Source organism: Emiliania huxleyi, assembly GCF_000372725.1.
Source record: "Emiliania huxleyi CCMP1516 chromosome Unknown EMIHUscaffold_143, whole genome shotgun sequence".
Lineage (NCBI taxonomy): Eukaryota > Haptophyta > Isochrysidales > Noelaerhabdaceae > Emiliania > Emiliania huxleyi.
In genome coordinates, this window is record NW_005201165.1 from 222,756 (window position 1) to 242,568 (window position 19,813).

The following is a 19,813-nucleotide window of genomic DNA, read 5'->3' on the forward strand; positions in this document are numbered from 1 at the left end:
CCCCTCCAATTCCCCCCCCCAAAGTCCCCGGTAAACCCCCTAGGGGCAACTCGTGGAACGGGGCCTTTTTTTTTTTTTTTTAAAAAATTTCTTCGGAAATTCCCCCCGGGCCAAAAATTTTTGGTTGGGGCCCCGGGTGTTTACGGCTAACCCACTTTTTTTGGGTCCGGGGGGGGGAATAAAATTCATTTTTTTTTGCCCAAAATTCCCCCCCCCCCCCCCGGCCCCCCCCTTTCCGGGGCCCCTTCCCCACCTGCCCCCCCCCCCCTTAATAACCCCCAGACCAAAGGCCCGGGGCCCCCGCCAGCCCCCCCCCCCCCCCCCCCGCCCGCCCTCCTCCCACTTTCCCCCTCCGAACCCCACCGCCTTCCCTCCCCCTCGACCCATCCCCACCCCTCACCTGCAGTCGTCATATCGCTGCGAGTGCGCGCCGCTGGGGGCCCCGACTGCCGCGAGGCTGCTCAGTTCCAGATCTCGCGGCAGTAGCGCCCCTCCTGGGCGAGGCCCTGCAGCCGCTCCTCGGCCTCCGCCGGCGAGACGGAGAGGTGGGCCTGTGGGCAGGTGCACAAGGGGTGCAAGAAGGGCCCACGCGGCCGTGCAAGAGGGGCGGGGCGGGGCCTCGACGATGCGGCGCAGCGCGGCGTGCACGTCGGAGGCCATCGATTGGCCGTCGCCGCAGACGTAGAGGTGGCCCGCCTGCTCGGGCGGTGGGGCCGGGGTCGGGGGTGGGTCGGGGCCAGGGTCGGGGTCAGGACTCGGGCAGAGGGCCAAGGCTGGGGTCGGGGGGATGCAAGCCGCTCGCCTGCTCGAGCAGCAGCTGCGCGACGCGCTGCCCGTCCTCCTCGAGCAAGTCCTGCACGTAGTCGACATTCAGGCGCAAGCCGCGCCAGTAGCCCGCCGTGGCGGGGGGGGCCTCGCGCGAAAAGGCGGTGCGCAGCGTGATTGCCCCCGCCTGAGGAGAGCACCGGCTCGGCTCACTCTCTCACCCGCCGGACGGTGTGCCAGCGGGGTGCGCCCGCCGCATGCATCGGCTCGAGCTCCTCGCCGTACAGAAAGTCGTCTGCGCGGGAACGGCAGCCGAAATAGACCACACACGGCCCGAGCCTGTTCACGGCTGGAAGCGTGAAAAGGCGCGGCTCGCAGGCAGCCGAAGCGGACGAAGCGCGGCCGGACCGCTTGCGGGCGTGCGCGAAACGGCGGTGCTGCAGGAAGGCGCGGAACGGCGCGAGCCCGGTGCCCGGCCCGATGACGACGACCGGCGTCGCGGGCGAGGGAGGGAGACGCAGCTCGTGGCCGCTCGGCTCGCGCCAAAAGACCGGAACGGCGGCCGCAGCCTCCTCGGCGCCGCCGGCCTTGAGCAGCGGCGCCGCGGTGCGCTCGAGGAAGTGCGAAGCGACGCCGCGGCGCAAGTGGCGCGTGCCGGCGGCGTCGGTGGCGGTGTAGGCTGCAATCGACACGCACAAATGGGCGCGGCCTGGGCTGGCGAGCGGCGACGACGCGAGCGAGTACCAACGCGGCGCGAGAGGCGGCAGCGCGTCGAGCAGGTCCACGAGAGGCGGGCGCGAGGCCAGCTGGCGCAACAGCTGCAGCAACGGGGGCCGCTCCCTCACCAAGCTCGCGTGCGCCGCGCGCGCAGCAGCCGCGTCGCCGCCCGCGGCCTACACCTCGCGCGCACCCCTCGGGTGAGCTCGCGGCATCTCCCCTCGCGCGCGTGCGCCGCGCTGCAGCCTGCGCGGTGGCGCGCCGCACGAGCGCGAGCCGCGGGGCGTCCGCATTGGCCGGCTCGCCTGCGGGAGGAATGAGGGTCGAGTGGTTGGCCCGCTCGCACAGACACGGATGGGTGGTGGCTGGCTGGTGGCGGGCTCGCCGTGCTTGAGCAGCAGCCGCAGCAGCGCCGGCGAGGGCCACGACGAGGTCGAGCCGATGTCGACGCGCTCGAGCAGCGCGGTGCGCGGAGTGAGCTCGCCTGATGAGCCGACAAGTTCAAGGGACATCGGCCGCGTGCGAATGAACTACTCTTGCTGAGGAGCGCGGTGGTGCGCTCACCGCCCAAGTGCATCGGCGCGTCGAAGCCGTCGGGAAGCTGCAGCGGCGTGTCCGCCTGCTTGGCGCGCACGCCCAGCTGCGGCAGCAGCTCCTTGACGTCGGTCGGGTCGTTCTGCGGCACCACCGCCAGCGCGTCGCCCGGCTCGAGAGCGCAGCCCGCCGGCAGCGCGCTCACGTCCAGCTCGAGGTGGAGCACTCGCCGCACAGCGGCGGCGGCAGTCGCGGCGGCACCGCTCTGCCAGCCCGCCCGCCCGCCCGCCGTCGGCGACTCGGTCGACGCCGTCAGCCAGCGCGCAGCCACAATCCTCGCCAGCAGCGGCTTCTCCGGGCCGGCACCCGCGTCCGGGTCCGGCTCGGCGGAGCGCGCGCCGTTGGAACCGTTGGAATTGTTGGCGCCGTTGGCGCCGTTGGTTCCGTTGGTTCCGTTCGCCGTCGTCGAGCGCCCGCCGTTGCCTCCGTTTGCAGCGGCGGCGGCGGCGGCGGCGAGCGATGCGCGGAGGGCTGCCAGCCACGGCTGCACCTCCTGGTTGCCGGTGCGGTCGTCCGCCTCTCCGCGCGGGTGGAAGCGGTCGGCGCCGAGCTCCGAGAGCCGCCTGTTGAGTACGTGTCCACTCATCGGCCTTGGGTAGCAACCGGATCTGCGCCGAGGTGGGCGAGGCGTGCCTGTCGACCGCCTGCGCCACCTGGTTGCAATCCTTGGCCGCGGTCGTCTGCCGGTCGAGGAGCAGATTCGAGTCGCCGAGCCTAACTCATTCCTTCTCAGCTCCTCTCATCATTCCCCGCGTCGAGGAGCCGGTCCGAGTCGCCGCGGGCCCGAGGACGGCGAAGTGCAGCTTGCCCGCCAACATGCCGGCGGCGTGCGTCCGCCGCTGCAGGAAGCGCACGCACGGGCCCGCCTCCTCGGGCGGCTGCTCGTTCTCGACCTAAGGGATGGGGGCTGTCGGCCTCACCGCTCGGGCCCCGTCCAGCTTCCGCGTGCTCGCTCTCGACCGTCTGGCAAAGGAAGACGGCGTGCTGCGGCGCGGACGCCGCGGCCGCGTCCAGCTCCGCCAGCCATGGCTTGAACTTTGCCATGGCGAGCAGCCGCACGCTCGCCGCCGGGCTCGCGGCGGCAGCCTCCGCCTTGATGAGCTCCGCAATCTCCTCGGTGAGCCCGCCGCTGTGAAACACCGTCAGCGAGCGCAGCGGCGCCACCGCCGGCGCCGCCGCCGGCGCGGCGCCCTTTGCCGCTGCCTTTGCCGGCGCCGCCTCTGCCGCCTGCTCCGCGCCGCGGTTCGCTTGGGCGGGCGCAACCTGCTTGAGCGCCTGGGCGAGGTGGGGGCGGTCGGGCGGTGAGGAGGCGGCTTCGCACAGCGCGGCCATCCGCGCCGCGAGAGGAGGAGAGGAGGCGTGCGTGCGGAGGGTGGCATCTGGCGGGAGGCCTTGAGTGCCGGCCAGAGCTTCTCTGCCCACGGGTGGACGTGCGCCTCGATGCCGTCCACCTACGAAGGAGGGTGCGGGGACGGCTCCAAGAACGTCCCCGCGGGGTGGGAGGCCTCGACGCCGCCCGCCTCGTCGACATCGCACCGCTTGAGGAAGCGGTTGCCTCCCAGCCGCTCCAGGTGCTGGTCAAACTGGCGGCCGACCTGCGGGGCGCAGGTGGCCGGGTGAGGGCGAGGGCCGAGCGTCCGCCCCTCGCAGGACTGCAATCTCGAGTCGGGTCCTCTCGGAGGCCGCGCCTCGCAGAACTGCTCGTAGTTTGAGTCGCCGAGCGCGCACACCGCAAACGGGACGCCCTTGAAGACGGGCGGCGTGCTCCGCTTCTTGGCAAAGCGGTAAAACTTGTCGGCGTTGTCTGGCGCGTCGCCGTTGCCCGTGGACGAGCTGACGAGCACGAGCGGCGTCTTGTCCTGCTCAAAGTCGAGCTCCTTCCACTTCTCCATGCCCAGCACGCGCGCCTCAAAGCCGTGCGCCGCCGCCTCGGCGCCGAGCTCCTTGGCGACGCCGCGGCTGTTGCCGGTCTGCGTGCCGTACAGGATGAGAAGCTTCTGCATCACAGGCTTTTGCTGTGTCACCGGCTCGGGCGCGGCCGCGGCAGGCGGCGGAGCAGGCGCAGCCACCGGCGCGGCGGCGGGCGGCGGCGCGGAAGCGGCGACGGACGTCACCGTGGCTACTGAAGCCAAGGCTGAATCCGCCTTGGCGAGGAGTGCAGCGAGAGCTGCGTCGTCCATGCCAAGAGACTGGGCAGGGCGGTGTGCGAACCGTGGCGATCTCTCGGCCACCACACATGTCTCTCGAGGTCTCGAGCCGCGGGAAATTCTTTCCCGAGCGCCTAAAAGTCCGCGATCGCAGACGCTATTAAAACTCCTGGGCTCTCAATGCCTAGCCCGCCGTTCTGTCAGCCGCGGCCCGCATGTCCAGACAGTGCGGGCCTCGACGCCACACTAGGTCCATTGGGTTGAACCCCCTGGCTTGTCTCGAAGGTGAGGTATAGAGGGTCACATGGGGAATGCGAACTCGTCATGATGCGCGGCGACGGCGGCGTCGATATCTATCGACGCCGCCGCCCCACTTGTCTTCCTTCTCGGAAAGTTCGCGACCGAGTCTTTAGAGACTCGCTCGCGCGGCGCGCATTGACATATATTGACTGTGCGCATCCCCATGCTGAGAGACGCCCCGAGCACGATCGCCGGGGCGGCTGCATGACTAGAAACACCCGTGCCGTGGCACAGGTCGAGTAGAGAGGGCCGCACACGCGTCCTTGCGGGCGGCCCGTTGTGAAGGGTCGAGCACACCGAAGCGAGGTGTGCTCGTGTTGCGAGTGTCGCCGCCGCCGCAAGGCGGACGGCGCCCGCAGCCCAGCCAACAGTGGCTAGGGCGGGGGAAGGGTGGATTCGAGCCGCCCGCACGCTCGTGCGGTAGGGAGGCTCGTGTAGAGCACGCCGTGCGCAAGCACAGGTGCGCGTTTGAAGCATTCGAGTCGCAGCAGCGGAGGCTGCTGCTTACTGGTTTGTGGCACGCCACGCATCTCGCGCGGTGAGTGCTGAGAGACGCCCCGAGCACGATCGCCGGGGCGGCTGCATGACTAGAACGACCCGTGCCGTGGCACAGGTCGAGTAGAGAGGGCCGCACACGCGTCCTTGCGGGCGGCCCGTTGTGAAGGGTCGAGCACACCGAAGCGAGGTGTGCTCGTGTTGCAAGTGTCGCCGCCGCCGCAAGGCGGACGGCGCCCGCAGCCCAGCCAACAGTGGCTAGGGCGGGGGAAGGGTGGATTCGAGCCGCCCGCACGCTCGTGCGGCCGGGAGGCTCGTGTAGAGCACGCCGTGCGCAAGCACAGGTGCGCGTTTGAAGCATTCGAGTCGCAGCAGCGACGGCTGCTGGTGGATGCTCGCGCTCCCCTCGCGCCGTCCTTGGCGCGAGAGGGCGGGTTGATTTGCGAGTGCACCACGCAATGCCAGCTGGCCCTGCGGGTGCACTTCGCCCATGGCCGTGTGCTCATCTGGCGGCACTGCTTGCTGCATGGCCATGTAAAGGCGCCATTTTTGCTCGGTGCTTTGCGCAAAGCATTACGTATGGGGCCACCTGCGGCTGGGGCGGTCCTCGCATTCCAGCTGGCGTGGACGACTGCTGTCCTCCTGTTGGCTGCTGGCTCCTCGTTCTAAGCTGAGCAGGCTGGTCCTCGCTGCAAAGCCTGCAGTTTGCATGTATTGGACTGGCGGCGCAGCGCTGCACGCACTGCAGTTTGGCGGCGCAGCCTGCAGTTTGGCCCATTGCGCCCGTCCGTAGGACGGGCGCGGTCGGTCGTGGCCTGGCGGCGGCACTCGCCTCCGGCCTGGCCAGCGCCAAAGCGAGTCGCCCAGGCTCCCTGCTGGGCGGCTCGCGTCGTGTTTGTAACGGTTCGAAGAAGCTCTTTGTTCACGGTTCCACCGTGAACAGGAGATTGGTCGAGGCTATGCACAAGCGATGCGCGTAGACTCCGTGTGGCTCTGGGCTGCAGCCTTTTAGAGAGCCGAGTCGCTTTAATAGCACGGCCGGGCACGGTCGTACCTCGCGTGCCCTCTGTGCGAAAAAAGGATCCTAAAAACAAAGCGAACGCGCTTCGGAGTGCTCGCCGCTGCCGCGATGCGCGCACCGACGGCGCAGCGCACGCTCCGGCCGAGGTCGGCTCCGGCCGCCGCCGCGCCGGCCTCGGGTTCCCCTGCTGCTCGGCGCGCTCCTCTGCCCAGACCCACTGGCAGGCTCCTCATCGTCCACGCGAACGGGAAGGAGTACGGCCGGGGCGCCGGCGGGTCAAAGGCATCGAACAGGGAGTTCCCATTCGCGGCGGCCGACTATGTCGCCATGCGAGACAGCGGCGTGCCGTACTCTGGCGACCCGCGCAAAAACAAGCTGATACCGCTCCCGCGGCCCACCTACACCGAGTTCATCAACAGGGCCCGAGCAGCGCGCATGCTGGACCGGCTCGACTTCCTCTACGTGCCTGCGGAGGCGCCGCAGCCCCCGCCCTGGCGCAGCTTCGAGCCGTACGAGCGCGTCGTCTGGTGCGGCGTCTCGTTCCGCCGCTTTGCGCGGCTCTGGACGCCCGAGAGGCACCACTTCTTCCAGCCGTCCTTCCAGGTGCGCGTCTTTGCGGTGCTCTGCTGTGCGCTCCGGCAGCGCACCACCCTCCCCTCCAGCATGGCCGCCCTCGCCTCGCTGCCGACCGACCTGCTGCACGTGATCCTCGCCGCCTCGGCCGGCGAAGGCGACTCGCGCCGTGACGGGTACGACGACATGGCGGCGGTCGAGAGCGGCTGCCAGCACCTGTTCCTGCCAGCGCCCGGCTCCGCGGGGGTACGCGAGGCGCTCTTCGACGGCGTCTTTGGGCTTTGACCTGCTCCTGTGTCGTGAGTCACACTTGTGTGAGCCGCGCAGCACAGACGTCAGCGCGCTCACCGCTCTAGCTGGGAAGCTGGCCACCGACGGCTCTTAGTCTTACGTCTTAGACTTAGGCATTCACAATCCGCACTGTGTGGGCCGTGTTCTTGATTACGTACTGAGATCAGTAACCAGCGTACTGTGTCACTGTGTCTGTGAGACGGAAAACGCGGTGAACTGGACTACTCTCGCGGTATAGGAGCTCTACCGCTTATAAAAAGGGCAGCCCGCCTTTAAGAGAGAGAGATGCACAGTTGTTGGTTGGTACAACCGCAAATTTCGCACAAACTCCGAGCAAAGCCCCTTCGAACGCGCGAAAGCGCCGGCTTTCGAACCTCGGCGCCCGCCCTCTTTCTGGCCGCGTCCCTCCCCTGTCCGATCTTCTGCATTCACTCTTTACATACATAATTTTATTAAATAAACCTCATGTAAAATGATAATGTATGTTTTTTTATTTATAATGTTTTTTTAACCCTCGAGCCTCGTTCACGGCGCCCCCGTAGCCGTACCGCGCCCTCGCGCTCGCCACGGCACAGCCACACGGACACGCGCACGAATAGTTACAATAATACATTCATACATCTGGAGAGTAACACCCTGGGTCAGTCGGGTGGTGGCAAAATCCCGCAGTCCTGGATCACGACGTCTGCCGTCGGCTTGCCCGAGCGCGAGCCGACCGCCTCCACCTTTTTGAGCGCCTCGAACCCCGACTGCAGCCGGCCAAACACGACGTGCTTGCCATCCAGGTGCGGTGTCGCCTTGAATGTGACGAAAAATTGCGCCTTGTTCGTGTCCTTGCCATAATTAGCCATCGACAGCGTGCCCGCCGCGCTGTGCTTGAGCGCAAACGACTCGTCTGCAAACGTCCCTCCCCACAAGCTGTCGCCGCCGCGCCCATCGTAATCCCCTCCCTGCGCCATGAAGCTGCCGATGATGCGGTGCAGCCTGGAGCCGCGCAGCGAACGCTTCCCGCCATCGGCCGCCGGCTCGCCCTGAACCAGAGAGGCGAAGTTTCGAACTGTGCGAGGCGCGACGTCCCCAAAGAGGTCGAAGACGAGCCGCCCAGCGGGCGCTCCGCCGATGGCCATGTCCAGATAGGCACGCTGCGTCGCCAACGGCGCCGCGTCTGACGGCGCGCCCTGCAGCATCGAGAGGTCGCTCAGCATCGCACCCTGCTGCTCGGCCCGCAGCCCCTGTAGGCCACGCATCTGCTGCTCGCGCAGCCACTGTGCAGCCGTCAGCTCCTCGTCGGCAACTGGTGCTGCGCGCACCGGCCACCCGAGCAGCAGCACGGCGCTGGCGCGTGTGCAGAGAAGCACAGCCATACCACTAATCCACCACCCAGTCCTTCGTCGCAGGGTTCCGGCTCCTACCAGGTACCCAGATAGGGGGTCTGCTGAGTCGCGCCAAAACGCCCCACCTACCCACCTAGTGACTATGCGGAGCTCACGCAGCGAAGCAAAAAATGCCATCGAGCAATGTGTGAATAGTCTCCGGGCGCCGGCACCGCGGTGAGGAGCCGGAGAGGTGCGCCACTGTTCACACAATTATCATCACGCGCCAAGTGGGAGGGAGGTGGACGGGGCCCTGAGCCGACCTAGCCCTAAACGGAATGGGGCGCCCAACACGTGCCGGATTACCCTGCCCCTTGCACGCCGGGCACGGCCTTTCGGTTCGTGAAGGGTCGGTGCGAGTCGTGCTACCAGTCCTCGGCCTTGGTGAGCAGTCACATCCGTGCTCCCCGCCATCTCCATCGCCTGGTCTGCGAATGCTTATCAGCCACGAAAGGAGAGCGCGTGGCCGAGGACGCATAGATAGGACTCGATCGAAAGATCCCAGAAAGGCACCTCCGCCTCTGGACAGGGTGGCCCGCCACAAGGACCCCAGGAATTGCGACTCGCCGCTTTCCTCCCGCTGTGATTCTGTGTGATGAGCTCTGTGTCTTGTTTGCCAAGAATACACCTACAAACACAAAAACACAACCCCGGACCCACTGTTCACAGCATGCTTGATGAGTGAGCCGAACGAAGGAGACGAGTCGAGTCGGTCCGATTCGTGTCCGACCTGTCATCGTCCTAGCCTATCATCTGTCCATGGACGCTAGGTTCCAGGCTTTGTGCACTCAAGCTTGGCGGGGCCACCTGGAGCAGGTGCGCGACCTGCTTGATCCGCCGCCACCCGCTGCACTGCTGAACTCGACCACGGCGAGGGAGAATCCACTTTACCTTGCAGTCGAAGGCAGCGCTGCTGAGCGCGCTCACACCGCTATCTTTGATCGAGCGAGTGGCGAGTTCCAGCACCGCGCCTGCGTGCAGGCGATACTCGACGCCGGGGCGGACCCAAACGTCGTGATTCACTTGGCTCACATGACGATGCGAGTATGCGCTCTGAGGCAGGCCGTCTACGGAGACTGGCAACTGGTCAGCGTGCTGCTGGCGGCTGCAGCGCGGCCTAGTACTTTGCTGCTGGCTGCCGCTGAGGAATTGAATGAAGAGCACCATTATCAGGACCACTGCTCAGGAGCCGCCATGGAACGCGGGGAGACGATGCCTAGAAAATCGGAGCTGATCGCTTCGCTGAGGGCGTCGATGCCCTCACGCCTGGCGTGGCAACGTCTGCGCCGCCTGACGCCGCTCGTTGGCCGCATGCGTCATGTGTTCATGGAATGGTATGCCGACGTGAGCGACTACACGCCAGAGGGGCGCGGCGCAAGGAGAGCGAGAGCCTCGTTCGAGGGGGCAGTGTCAGCATGACTCACATGACTGTCGCACGCCACTACTGCGTGGCTGCATGAGAAACTTATGGACTGCACACATGTGCATGCACATGTGAATGTCGGTTTGGTGCATGCACCGTACGCGTATATTTATGCGTGTGTAATCAGAGGAGAGGGCACTAAGGACTACCCATAAAGCCGTACCGCGGATTACTGTGCTGTAGTTTTCGACAACATGAGGACCGGACAAAAATGACGAGTTTCAGTCCTCTTCGCCTGATGACATCGGAATCGTTGCAACTTTCGGTAGACAGTTACACCAGCACGATGGCCACTCTTTTGTACATTTGTAGAGCTGGATCGCCGCGCGGAGCTGAATATGAATATAGCGTTGGGACGTGGCCCAGACTAAAATGCTCCATTGGCCGATGGCTGACTCTGCTCTCTGGGCGATGGCTGACACTGGACGATGGCGTGCACGGTCAAAGCACAAAGGTTATCTGTTTTCTTTCTTCGGCTCTACTCCACCTTCCCTAACTTCCCACCTTCAAACGAGAGTGGGACACGGCCGCGAGGTAAGAAAGAAACCGAAAGATAACAAGCCTAAACGAGGGCGGGGAGGAGGACAGGGGCCCCCACCTGCACGCAAAGCAGGATTTCTTTTTCAGTGTACGTACTTTTTTAGCTTACAACTGAAAGCTCGCTTCCGAGCTCTCACGCCGCGCGTAGGGCCCTTAGGGGCCTAGAGAACACAACCCCCTCTCTCTCTTTTCTCCCAGTAAGCTAAAAGTACATACAACTGGGAGAAAAGGTGTGGCTCTTACGTACATTCCCGCAGGAGGACTCTGCTGACAGGGTTTGCGATGAGAAGCGACCCGATGGGATTTTGGAGGGTGGCATCCATTCCAGACGCAGAAGCGAGGCGGCTAGTGGCACAGGAGCTCTGGGTGGTGGGGTGGGAGTGTGTGGGTGCCCGCGCCGCCTAGCTCTGCAGACGGGCCCCTCCACCCTTCCTGTAATCATGTAGTCCCCACAATCGCTGTCGTGGGATCGCTTGTCATGTGAGAGATTTCGTTGTGTTCTTGTTTTGTATGCGCCTGGGTTCCGGCTCCTAGCCGGATAGGGGGTCTGTGCACACTGACTCGCGCCAAAACGCCCTACCTACCTACCTATCCCCAGCGCCCAGGCCGCGCAGCGAAGCGAAAAAAGATGAAAATAGGGGGTACCTACCTATTGCAGGGCCCTTTTGGGCGAAACAAGACCAACCTACCTACCTATCTGGGAGGGGCCAGCCAGTGTGGACAGACCCCCTATCCGGCTAGGAGTCCGGGCCTGCCTCCTCTTCTTTTCTCAAGGCACGCCACGCCGCTTGCGGCGGTCCTATTCCCAGCTCCGCTGAGGGCGCGGGCGTCATTCTTCTTTCAAGGCAAAACACCAACAAAACGCCGCTCGCTCTCCGCTCTCCGCTGGCAGCGTCTCTTTTGACCGCGCAAGATAAAAGGGTGGCTAAGGGCTCTGCCCGCAAGGCGCCCGCGTCGCAGACGCGGTACCATTGACAAATCTGCGATATACCCCCACACGAGCAAATAGCAAAATCCGAATACCGTGCACAAACTGCGTGATCTGGGACCCAAGCCATCAGCTGGTGCCAAGACATTCGTACAATTGAACCCCCCCCCCCCCCCCTAAGCAGCCCGTCGATGCAGGTGGCCCGCGCGGCCACGGCCGCAACGACGCGTCGCCGGCGGCGCTCACTCGAGCCCGAGCCCTCCGCGACGGCAACGCCAGGTCGTCGCGTCCGCCCCGCCAGCCCTTGAGCACGCCTCCCGCATACCGATGACTGCACTCGGCGTCCACCGGCGGGGGACCATGGAGGAGCGGTCAGCAGTCTCGACTGCTCCACCGGCTCCTCCACAGGCTCTCGCCGTCGGCCCCGGCGCGCTGCGACGGCGCGCCGCCGGCTCCCACCGCGGCGTCCGAGCTGGAGGGAAAGGTGACGCACCTGATGGAGCTGCTCAAGGCGCATCAGTCGCGGGACGCGGATACGTCGCGGCTGCAGCAAGCGCTGCAGCGCCAGGAGGAGGCGGACGCCGCCAAGCTCGTCGAGCTGATGCGACGGCAGGAGGCGGCGAGCGCGGCGGCGGTCGAGGAGGCCAAGGCTGCGATCGAGGCGCAGCTGGTCGAGCGATTCCGCGAGGAGCAGGCGGCGGCGGCGGAGGCGCACTCAGCGCAGCTGCAGCAGCTGAGCGCGGAGCACTCGACGCAGCTGCAGCAGGCAGCGGCCCTCCTGGAGGCGCAGGCGCGCGAGAAGTTTGAGACGGCGGTCGCGCACGAGAGGGTGATTGGAGCAGGCGGTGCTCGCAGAGAGGCTGGTGAGCGGAACCTCTCCCCTCCCGCCTCCCCGCCCGCCTTCCCTCCCGCCTCCCGCCTCGACTCCCCTGCCTCACTTCTCCCGACCCATCCCTCACTCCTCACTCCGCCCGCCTCTCCTCTCCCCTCCCTCCTCCCCTCCTCCCCTCCCGCTCCCCTCTCCTCCTCCCCTCCCCCCCTCCCCATTCCCCCTTCCTCTCGCCTCGCGCCCAGCCCAGCCCCGCCACCTCACCGCCCTCCCAGGCGTATCTCTCCGCCCTCAAGCAGCTCGAGCTCGACGTCGACGTGCTCACACGCGTCCTGGCGCCTACTGTATACTTGATGCAGAGCTTTCCGACGTCATTGTGTTTGCCGCTCCGCGCTCGACGCCTGCCGCCGCGCGCGCCCGCGCGCCACCCCTTTTGCGCAGCAACACCTTAAATTTCATGGCCCTCCAAATTCGGGTCGGAGCGTAGCGGAGTGAGGCTACTTTTTGAGACTGGGAACCGAGGGGTGGCCACCCTCCTCGTCGAGGTGTGCGCCAAACCACTTCGGCGGCGCGCGCTCCCCTGCGCGTCTGTGTCACCCTCCAGGCCCTCACGCCCCCCCGGCATGTCCACCGGCAAGGAGGCTTCCGTGCCGAGTGACGCGGCGGCCACGGACAGACTCAACGGCAGCGTCGGCGCCGCTCCCAAGCGGCCACGCGACAGCGAGGGTAGTCACCACTTGAGGTGGGACGGTCGACGCACACGACGGAGCCATCGCGAGCGGCCTTCTACACCGCCCGCCGCCGGCGCAGGCGTGGAGCGCTACGGCGGACCTGCTTCAAACCCCAGGACGGAGGCGCTGAGCGAGATCCTGGGCTGCGCGCACGCGCATGGCTGCTGCGAGAGCTCGGAGGCGGAGCTTGCTCGACGAGAGCTGCTCGAGCTCGTCACTGCGCCCGACGCTGACGTTGGAGGCGCGATCAAGCTCTTAGTTTCGCAGCCTCGCACCTCTTCTTCCCGTCGCACGCGGGCTGTCGCAGGGCATTTGGAATATGACTCGGGCGAGGATGCGTCAGCACGAGTACTATTTCATCGTGCAGCGCAAACTGGCTCGCCACTACTGTTGGCTGGAGCTCCTCTCCTGCCCGACGTCGGTGATGGCGCATGACAGGCGATCACTGTACGCATCGTGCGCCTTCCTGTGTGTGTCTCCGCAGAGCCGCTGCTGGGCGGTGTCGGCCGCGCGTCTCCTCACGTCCCACGCCTGTCCTTTACGGCATTTGTGTGGCCCGTTTTTGTGCATCGTTAGAAGCTGCGCAGGCCTCCCGGGTTACAATCGCCGCGCGCACACGACACGCGACAGCCTCGACACCGACAGGAGAGAGTTTGACTCAAAGATGTGCGACAGCGGTTTTCGTTGACAGATCTATGAGAGAAGACACAGCCTGAGCCTCGGAGGAGAGACGCAGCTCGCAGGTACAAGCGTGACAGACAGCACACTCTCACACACGAGACACACTGATGGAAAGGGCGGAGCGGCGGCGGCGACGGCGGCAGCGGTGCGCGGGCGGAGCAGCGACTGCCTGGGCGGTCGCTGCTCCGTGCCGGAGCGCGCCGTCTGCGCAGGGTCGCGCGTCAGGCCAGGGGGCAAGGCGCAAGCGTCCCCCTGGTGGCGGCGCAGGGAAACGCGGAGGTGGCCAGCGGTGGCGGAGACGCGAGCGTTTCGCACGCCGCGAAGCGGCCGGTGACGGCGCGGTGGGTGACGGGGCTAGAGAGTAGCCAACACCCGACGCTCGCAAACGATGTCGGTGCTGGACGCCTGCGTAGGGGCCGCGGCAAGGCGGAGCTGGCTGGGGCACCAAGCGCCGGCGGGGAGCTCTCCCGGACTCATGTGTGCGAGCGCATGCCCTCCCACCTAATCCCCGCCTCACCATAGTATGGCTTCCGAGGCTGAACCGCTCCGCAACGGTTGGTAGCTCGACCTGCACATTGACAAAGTGCGTTTACCTTGTCAGTCGTCGACGTCGCGTGCGAGATCCAATATCGCCGATCGATAGCAATCTGAGAGGATAGGGATCCGTGTCAGCATGCCGTAGCCGAGGAGTGCCGCGCTTGGGGCGCACGCGCATTGGCTTCACATTCGGTCTCAGCGCTCGGGCCGGCGCCGGGGGTCATGGGGCGACACTCGGTCACGCTCCGGCGCCTCGGGGGGGCTACAGCGGGCAGTGCGCGAAACCACTTCGCATGGCCACCCGCGACCCCACTTTGGACCGGCGAGCGCACTTGCTCGGTTCCCAGTCTCAAAAAGTAACCTCGGAGTGGGCCCCGAGTTTGAAAACGGCGACGGACGCTTGCGTCCTAGCCGCCAACAACGCCTCCCCGGCGCAGAGGGGCCCCCGGAGGGATGCTCAACCGCTCCACGCCACGCCGCTTGCGGCGGTCCTATTCCACGCTCGCGGGGGGATTACTCTCTTTTTCTCTCGATGTCCACCCCACACCGCCGCCGCTCGCGCCGCCTCGCCGCCGCCGGCGCCGCTCCCTCGCCGAACACGCCGCCGCCGGCCCGCCTCCTCGACCTCCCCACGGACCTCCTCCTGCGCGCCCTCTCTCGCTGCGACCCCGCCGACATCGCTCGCGTCGCGGCCGTCTCGCTGCTCTTCCACTCCTCGCTCGCGGAGGCGGCCATCCGCTTGTGGGCGCAAGAGCGCGGCTTCGAGCTGCCGGCGCAGCCAGAGGGCGAGAGCTGCACCGTGCGGTGGCTGTGCTTCGCTGCGTTGCTGCGCGAGTCCAACCCGCCGGCGAGGGCGGCGGCAGGCCGTCAGCACAGCCTCTTCATTGACGCCGAGGGGCGGCTCTCGTCGTGCGGCTCAGCGCCGCCCTCCGCTCCAGGGCTGCTCGGCCACGGCGAGGGCGTGACGCGGCTCAACACGCCGACCCGCCTCCCCTCCCCGCTGGGAGACGAGCGCGCCGTGAGCGTGTCGGCTGCATGGTACCACAGCCTCGCCCTGACTGGCAGCGGCGCTATCTGGAGCTGGGGCGGTGGAGCCTTTGGCAAGTTGGGCCACGGCTACGAGCAGCCCCAGCGGCAGCCGAAGAAGATCGAAGCCTTGGCGGGCCAGCGTGTCGTCGCCGTGTCGGCTGGAAGCTGCCACAGCCTTGCCCTCACCGCCGATGGCGCTGTCTGGAGCTGGGGCGATGGAGGCTATGGCCAGCTGGGCCACGGCGACCTGCAGGACCAGCTGCTGCCCAAGAAGATCGAGCTGTTGGCGGGGCGGCGCGTCATCGGTGTGTCGGCCGCAGACGAGCACAGCCTCGCCCTCACCGCCGACGGCGCCGTCTGGAGCTGGGGCGGTGGAGCCTTTGGCAAGCTGGGCCACGGCGACCAGCAGGCCCAGCTGTTGCCCAAGAAGATCGACGCCTTTGACCAGCGTATCGTCGCTGTGTCGGCTGGAGGATACCACAGCCTCGCCCTCACCGCCGACGGCGCCGTCTGGAGCTGGGGCTTTGGAGCCTTTGGCCAACTGGGCCACGGCGGCCAGCAGGGCCAGCTGCAGCTGCCCAAGAAGATCGAGACCCTTGTTGGCCAGCGCGTCGTCGCTGTGTCGGCGGGAGAGCGGCACAGCCTCGCCCGCACCGCCGATGGCGCTGTCTTCACGTGGGGCGAGGGCGAGAGCGGCCGCCTAGGCCACGGAGAGGACCTGTCGAACCAGCTGCTTCCCAAGAAGATCGAGGCGCGGGCGCCGGGCCAGTAAGAGGGGAATCGTGAGTGAGCCAAGCCTGCCTCTCGGGACTCGGCTACCTTGGTGGGGAAGGCGGCGGGCTGAGGGAAGACGGCTGATCGGCGGTGCATACACACAGTGAAATGGTTTCTTTCTTCTTTCTCCCCTTTCTTGAAAGATAAAGCCCGGCGTTGCCTGACCGTGAAATGCGGGTGTGCGAATTCTTTTCTCCCTCTCCGACCCCTCATCTCCGAGGCACTGCCCCCGGGCACGCGCGCGACGCCAAGCGCGTGAAGCATCTCGTGTCGAAGGAGGGCTGCGACGTCAACGAGACTGGCGCAGTGCGCTCCCTCACGCCGCCGCTCCCATCGAGATGATGACGTGTATGTGTATGCGCCTCACCCGCTCTCGCCCCGCCGTTCGCAGGGCGAGCAGACCGCGTAGCCTCACCGCTGTCGGCTTCGAGGGCTTTCGGCGGCGAGATGAACGCCGCACGCTGGCTCTCGTTGCTGCTCGCAGCGCCGCCGACGCTCGGCTTCTACCTGCCCGGCGTCGCTCCGCATGAGTACCTCGACGGTGAGGCGGTCGAGATCAAAGTAAATCAGCTCTCGTCGCCTCGAACTCACCTGCCGTTTGACTACTATGCACTGCCACATTGCCGGCCGGAGACGCTCGAGTCCAAAGCCGAGAACCTCGGCGAGGTCCTGCACGGCAGCAAGATCCAGAACTCGCCGTTCGCGCTGCAGATGGGCAAGACGGCGTTCCGCGTCCTCTGCCGGGTGGAGCTGACCGCACACGACGCGGCCGTCTTTGGCGCGAGGATCGCACAGGACTACCGCGTGCAGATGATCATGGACAACCTGCCCGCCGCGACGCGGATTTTGACGGAACAGCCCGACGGCATCGCTCTCACCACCTACGAGCGCGGCTATCCGCTCGGCTTCCTCGGCTCGCCAGAGTTTCCCGGCACCTTTCCCAGCGCGCCGTACATCAACAACCACTTACGGCTGATCATCAAGTGCCGCCAAGAGCCGGACAGCGCGGACCAACAGACCAGGCCACGGACTCGACGGGTGGCTGACTCGACTAGGTACCACCAGGAGCCCGACCTCTTCCAGGGCTCGCGGATCGTCGGCTTCGAGGTGGAGGCCCTCTCGGTCGCACACAGGTACGAGGGCGAGTGGCGAGGTCGAGATCAACCGAGATCGCCCCGAGATCGCCCCGAGATCACTGCGCTAGGTACGAGGGCGAGTGGCGAGGCGTCGCGACCAAACTGGCGACGGTGCCGCTCTCGCCCGACCTGCCACCGCAGCCGGTGCGCGCGGAGCACAGGTGCCGGCTGAGGCGGGTCGATCGGGCGCCGATCTCACTCGTGTCAGTTGACGGGTGGACGGGTTAGGTGCCGGCGGAGGCAGGGCGGCGGGTCGGCCGCCGGCGGGTGCGAGGTCATCTTCACGTACGAGGCAGAGCGCGGGAGGGTCGATGGCGCGGTCTCACCGACTGGCTGGCTGATGATCGAGTGTTCCATTGGCGAGTCAGGTCACCTGGGAGGAGTCGCCCGTCCGGTGGGCGTCGCGGTGGGACCTGTACCTCTACATGGGCGACGACCAGGCGCCAGGTCGGGCCCCGCTCGTTCTGCGGGACACGCCCACGACACGTCCACGACACGTCCCAGGTGCACTGGATCTCGCTCGTCAACTCGCTCGCGGTCGTGCTGCTGCTCACGGGCGTCGTCGCGATGATCATGGCACGCACGCTGCGGCGAGACCTCAACAGGCGCGACTCGCTCTCCACCTCTCGCGGTGCCCAGTCGACAGACTAGACTGCCCGACTGCGCAGGTACAACTCGCTCTCCACCTCTCGCGGTGCCCAGTCGACAGACTAGACTGCCCGACTGCGCAGGTACAACTCGCTCTCCGACGTCGCGGACGAGCGGGAGGAGCAGCGAGCTCGTCTGGCCGGAAGCTCGGCTGGGCGGGCCTGGACCTCGGCTGGACCTCGGCTGTAGGAGCTGCTCGAGGAGTCTGGCTGGAAGCTGGTGCACGCAGACGTGCTCCGGCCTCCGCCGCGGCCGCTGCTGCTCTCGGTCTCCGTCGGCACGAGTCCAACTGGGCATGCGTGATGCGCTTCGTGGGTGATCAGTCCATCAGCTCGCTGCCCCTAGGGACGGGCGTGCAGCTGCTCTGCATGTCCTTCATCTCGATCGCTTGCGCGCCGCTCCGACTCGTCTCGCGTTCCGCCCGGTTGGCGGGCAGACCGCTGGCTCGCCGCCGAGTAGGCGCGCTGCTTGGCTTCCTCTCGCCCGCCAACCGGGGAGGCCTGCTCACCGCCACGCTGCTGCTCTTCGTCCTGATGGGCGTGCCCGCCGGCTACGGCGCCTCGCGCACCTTCAAGTCCCTGCGCGGCGTCGAATGGAGAGCGCTCACGCTGCTCACCGCCACCGCCTACCCCGCCGCCATCTTCGTCGTCTTCACGCCTCTCCACTCTCGCCCCTGGCCGCCGCGTCCGGGACTCGTCCTCGACCTGCCCACGGCGTGCCCGCGTAGGCTGCTCAACCTCGCCCTCTGGTCGCACGGCTCGACCGGCGCCGTGCCCGCCGGCACCTTCGTCGCGCTCCTCGCCATGTGGTTCTGCGTCTCGCTGCCGCTCGTCTTCGTCGGCGCCTTCCTCGGCTTCAAGCGGCCGCTGCCCGCCCCGCCAACGCGCACAAACGAGATCCCGCGGCAGATCCCTCCGCAGGGGTGGTTGTTGGGCCGCGCCGTCACGATGGCGGTTGGTGGCGTTCTGCCCTTTGGCGCCGCGGCTTGAGCGAGCTCATCGGCACCCCTGAGATCCGAGGCTCACAGCTCGGCGCGAGCTAGGCGCCGTCTTCATCGAGCTCTTCTTCATCATGACGTCAGTCTGGCTGCAGGCGAGATTGGGCCGAGATTGGCCGAGACTGTTGAGCCGAGACTGTTGAGCCCCACTGTCTCGCGCGCAGCGCTTCTACTACGTCTTTGGCTTCCTCGCCCTCGTCCTGCTGCTGCTCGTCATCACTTGCGCCGAGATTTCGATCGTGCTCTGCTATTTCCAGCTCTGTGCCGAGGACCACGCGTGGTGGTGGCGAGCCTTCCTCAACTCGGGTGCCGCTGGACTCTACCTGCTCGCCTACTCGGGCATCTACTATTGCACGCAGCTCGAGATCAGCGGCTTTGTGCCGCTTCTGCTCTACGTCGGCTACATGGCCCTCGCCTCTCTACTATTCTTCCTCATCACCGGGACCGTCGGCTTCCTGGCGTGCTGGTGGTTTGTCTGGACCATATTCGGCTCCGTCAAGGTGGACTGACCACAGTGACCATATGACAAGTAAGTGATCTTGCCACGGTTCGCGCGTGGGGTGTGGGTGTGGTAGGACGGGGTAAGTAAGGTAAGGTAAGGTAAACGTCTCCACACACACAAAGTGGTGGGGCAAGGGGGGGCGACCCTTGCATGATGCATCTCCACGCCCGGACACCGACGCACACGGGCAGCCAGGGCGCGGCAGGACGGGGCAACACATATTTTATTCGACTATCGGTGCGCATATTGCATATACCTTAACTGCATTTTTTGGTATACACATGAGATCATGAACAAAATACAAACAGTACTGTCGCGCTCCTACAGGGCGGCAAGTCCGAGTCGCCGCCCGCCGCCGCCGCGAGGCCGCGAGGCGCTCCGTCTGGCCTGCTTCGGCCGTTCGTCGAAGTGGCTCAGGGTGGTTGTGGTGAGCCGGCCCGAGTAGTCGACCGCGTGTATCTGCGCCTTCTTCGAGAGCGCCGCCTGCCGGCCGCGGCGAGGGGTGAGCAAGCGCGGCGGGAAGCGGTGAGGGTAGGGTCCGGGCGTGTGTGGTCGGCCGCCTGCAAGGCCTCGGCGTGCCTCCGCTGGCGGGGCGTGATCAGCGAGACGACCTTTGGGCAGGGGCCGAGGGGGATAGAGGGTATGGGTGTGGTGGGGGAGGGGGGGGGGGGGAGCTGCCCCAAGCCGGAACGACTGTAACGATTGCAGGGGGCTGCGCGTGGAAGCAGCCCCATGTGGACCCCTTTAATCAGCGGGCGGCAGAGGGGGTCCCCCTCCGACTT

The 19,813-nt window shown here is 66.4% G+C and overlaps 4 protein-coding genes across 4 annotated transcripts; 1 reads left to right on the top strand and 3 right to left on the bottom strand.

Moving 5' to 3' along the window:
• Positions 1-461: 461 nt before the first annotated feature.
• Positions 462-4,256, bottom strand: EMIHUDRAFT_467493 (NADPH-cytochrome P450 reductase; the record flags this gene model as incomplete). The annotated part of the gene is made up of 13 exons (XM_005787352.1): positions 462-524; positions 568-696; positions 827-952; positions 987-1,104; positions 1,174-1,583; positions 1,750-1,787; positions 1,868-1,966; positions 2,047-2,639; positions 2,680-2,790; positions 2,935-2,969; positions 3,037-3,351; positions 3,507-3,527; positions 3,606-4,256. The coding sequence occupies 13 exons, from the start codon at positions 4,254-4,256 to the stop codon at positions 462-464; spliced, it is 2,709 nt and encodes a 902-aa protein (XP_005787409.1).
• A 3,231-nt stretch (positions 4,257-7,487) lies between these two features.
• EMIHUDRAFT_363223 (peptidyl-prolyl isomerase) lies at positions 7,488-8,346 on the bottom strand. Its single transcript, XM_005787353.1, has one exon. It carries the CDS (start codon positions 8,265-8,267, stop codon positions 7,545-7,547), a length of 723 nt encoding a protein of 240 aa, XP_005787410.1. The 5' UTR covers positions 8,268-8,346; the 3' UTR covers positions 7,488-7,544.
• A 4,956-nt stretch (positions 8,347-13,302) lies between these two features.
• On the bottom strand, positions 13,303-14,016 carry EMIHUDRAFT_363229 (hypothetical protein; the record flags this gene model as incomplete). The annotated part of the gene is made up of 2 exons (XM_005787354.1): positions 13,303-13,813; positions 13,977-14,016. A coding segment is annotated over one exon (183 nt), but the record flags the coding sequence as incomplete, so codon positions are not given.
• Positions 14,017-16,149: 2,133 nt separating this feature from the next.
• Positions 16,150-19,038, top strand: EMIHUDRAFT_423478 (hypothetical protein; the record flags this gene model as incomplete). Its single annotated transcript, XM_005787355.1, has 13 exons — positions 16,150-16,731; positions 16,804-16,952; positions 17,041-17,045; positions 17,113-17,176; positions 17,253-17,345; positions 17,389-17,489; positions 17,616-17,652; positions 17,722-17,847; positions 17,878-17,946; positions 17,992-18,187; positions 18,260-18,489; positions 18,575-18,612; positions 18,694-19,038. The coding sequence occupies exons 1-13, from the start codon at positions 16,196-16,198 to the stop codon at positions 19,036-19,038; spliced, it is 1,989 nt and encodes a 662-aa protein (XP_005787412.1). The 5' UTR covers positions 16,150-16,195.
• Between the last annotated feature and the right edge of the window lie 775 nt (positions 19,039-19,813).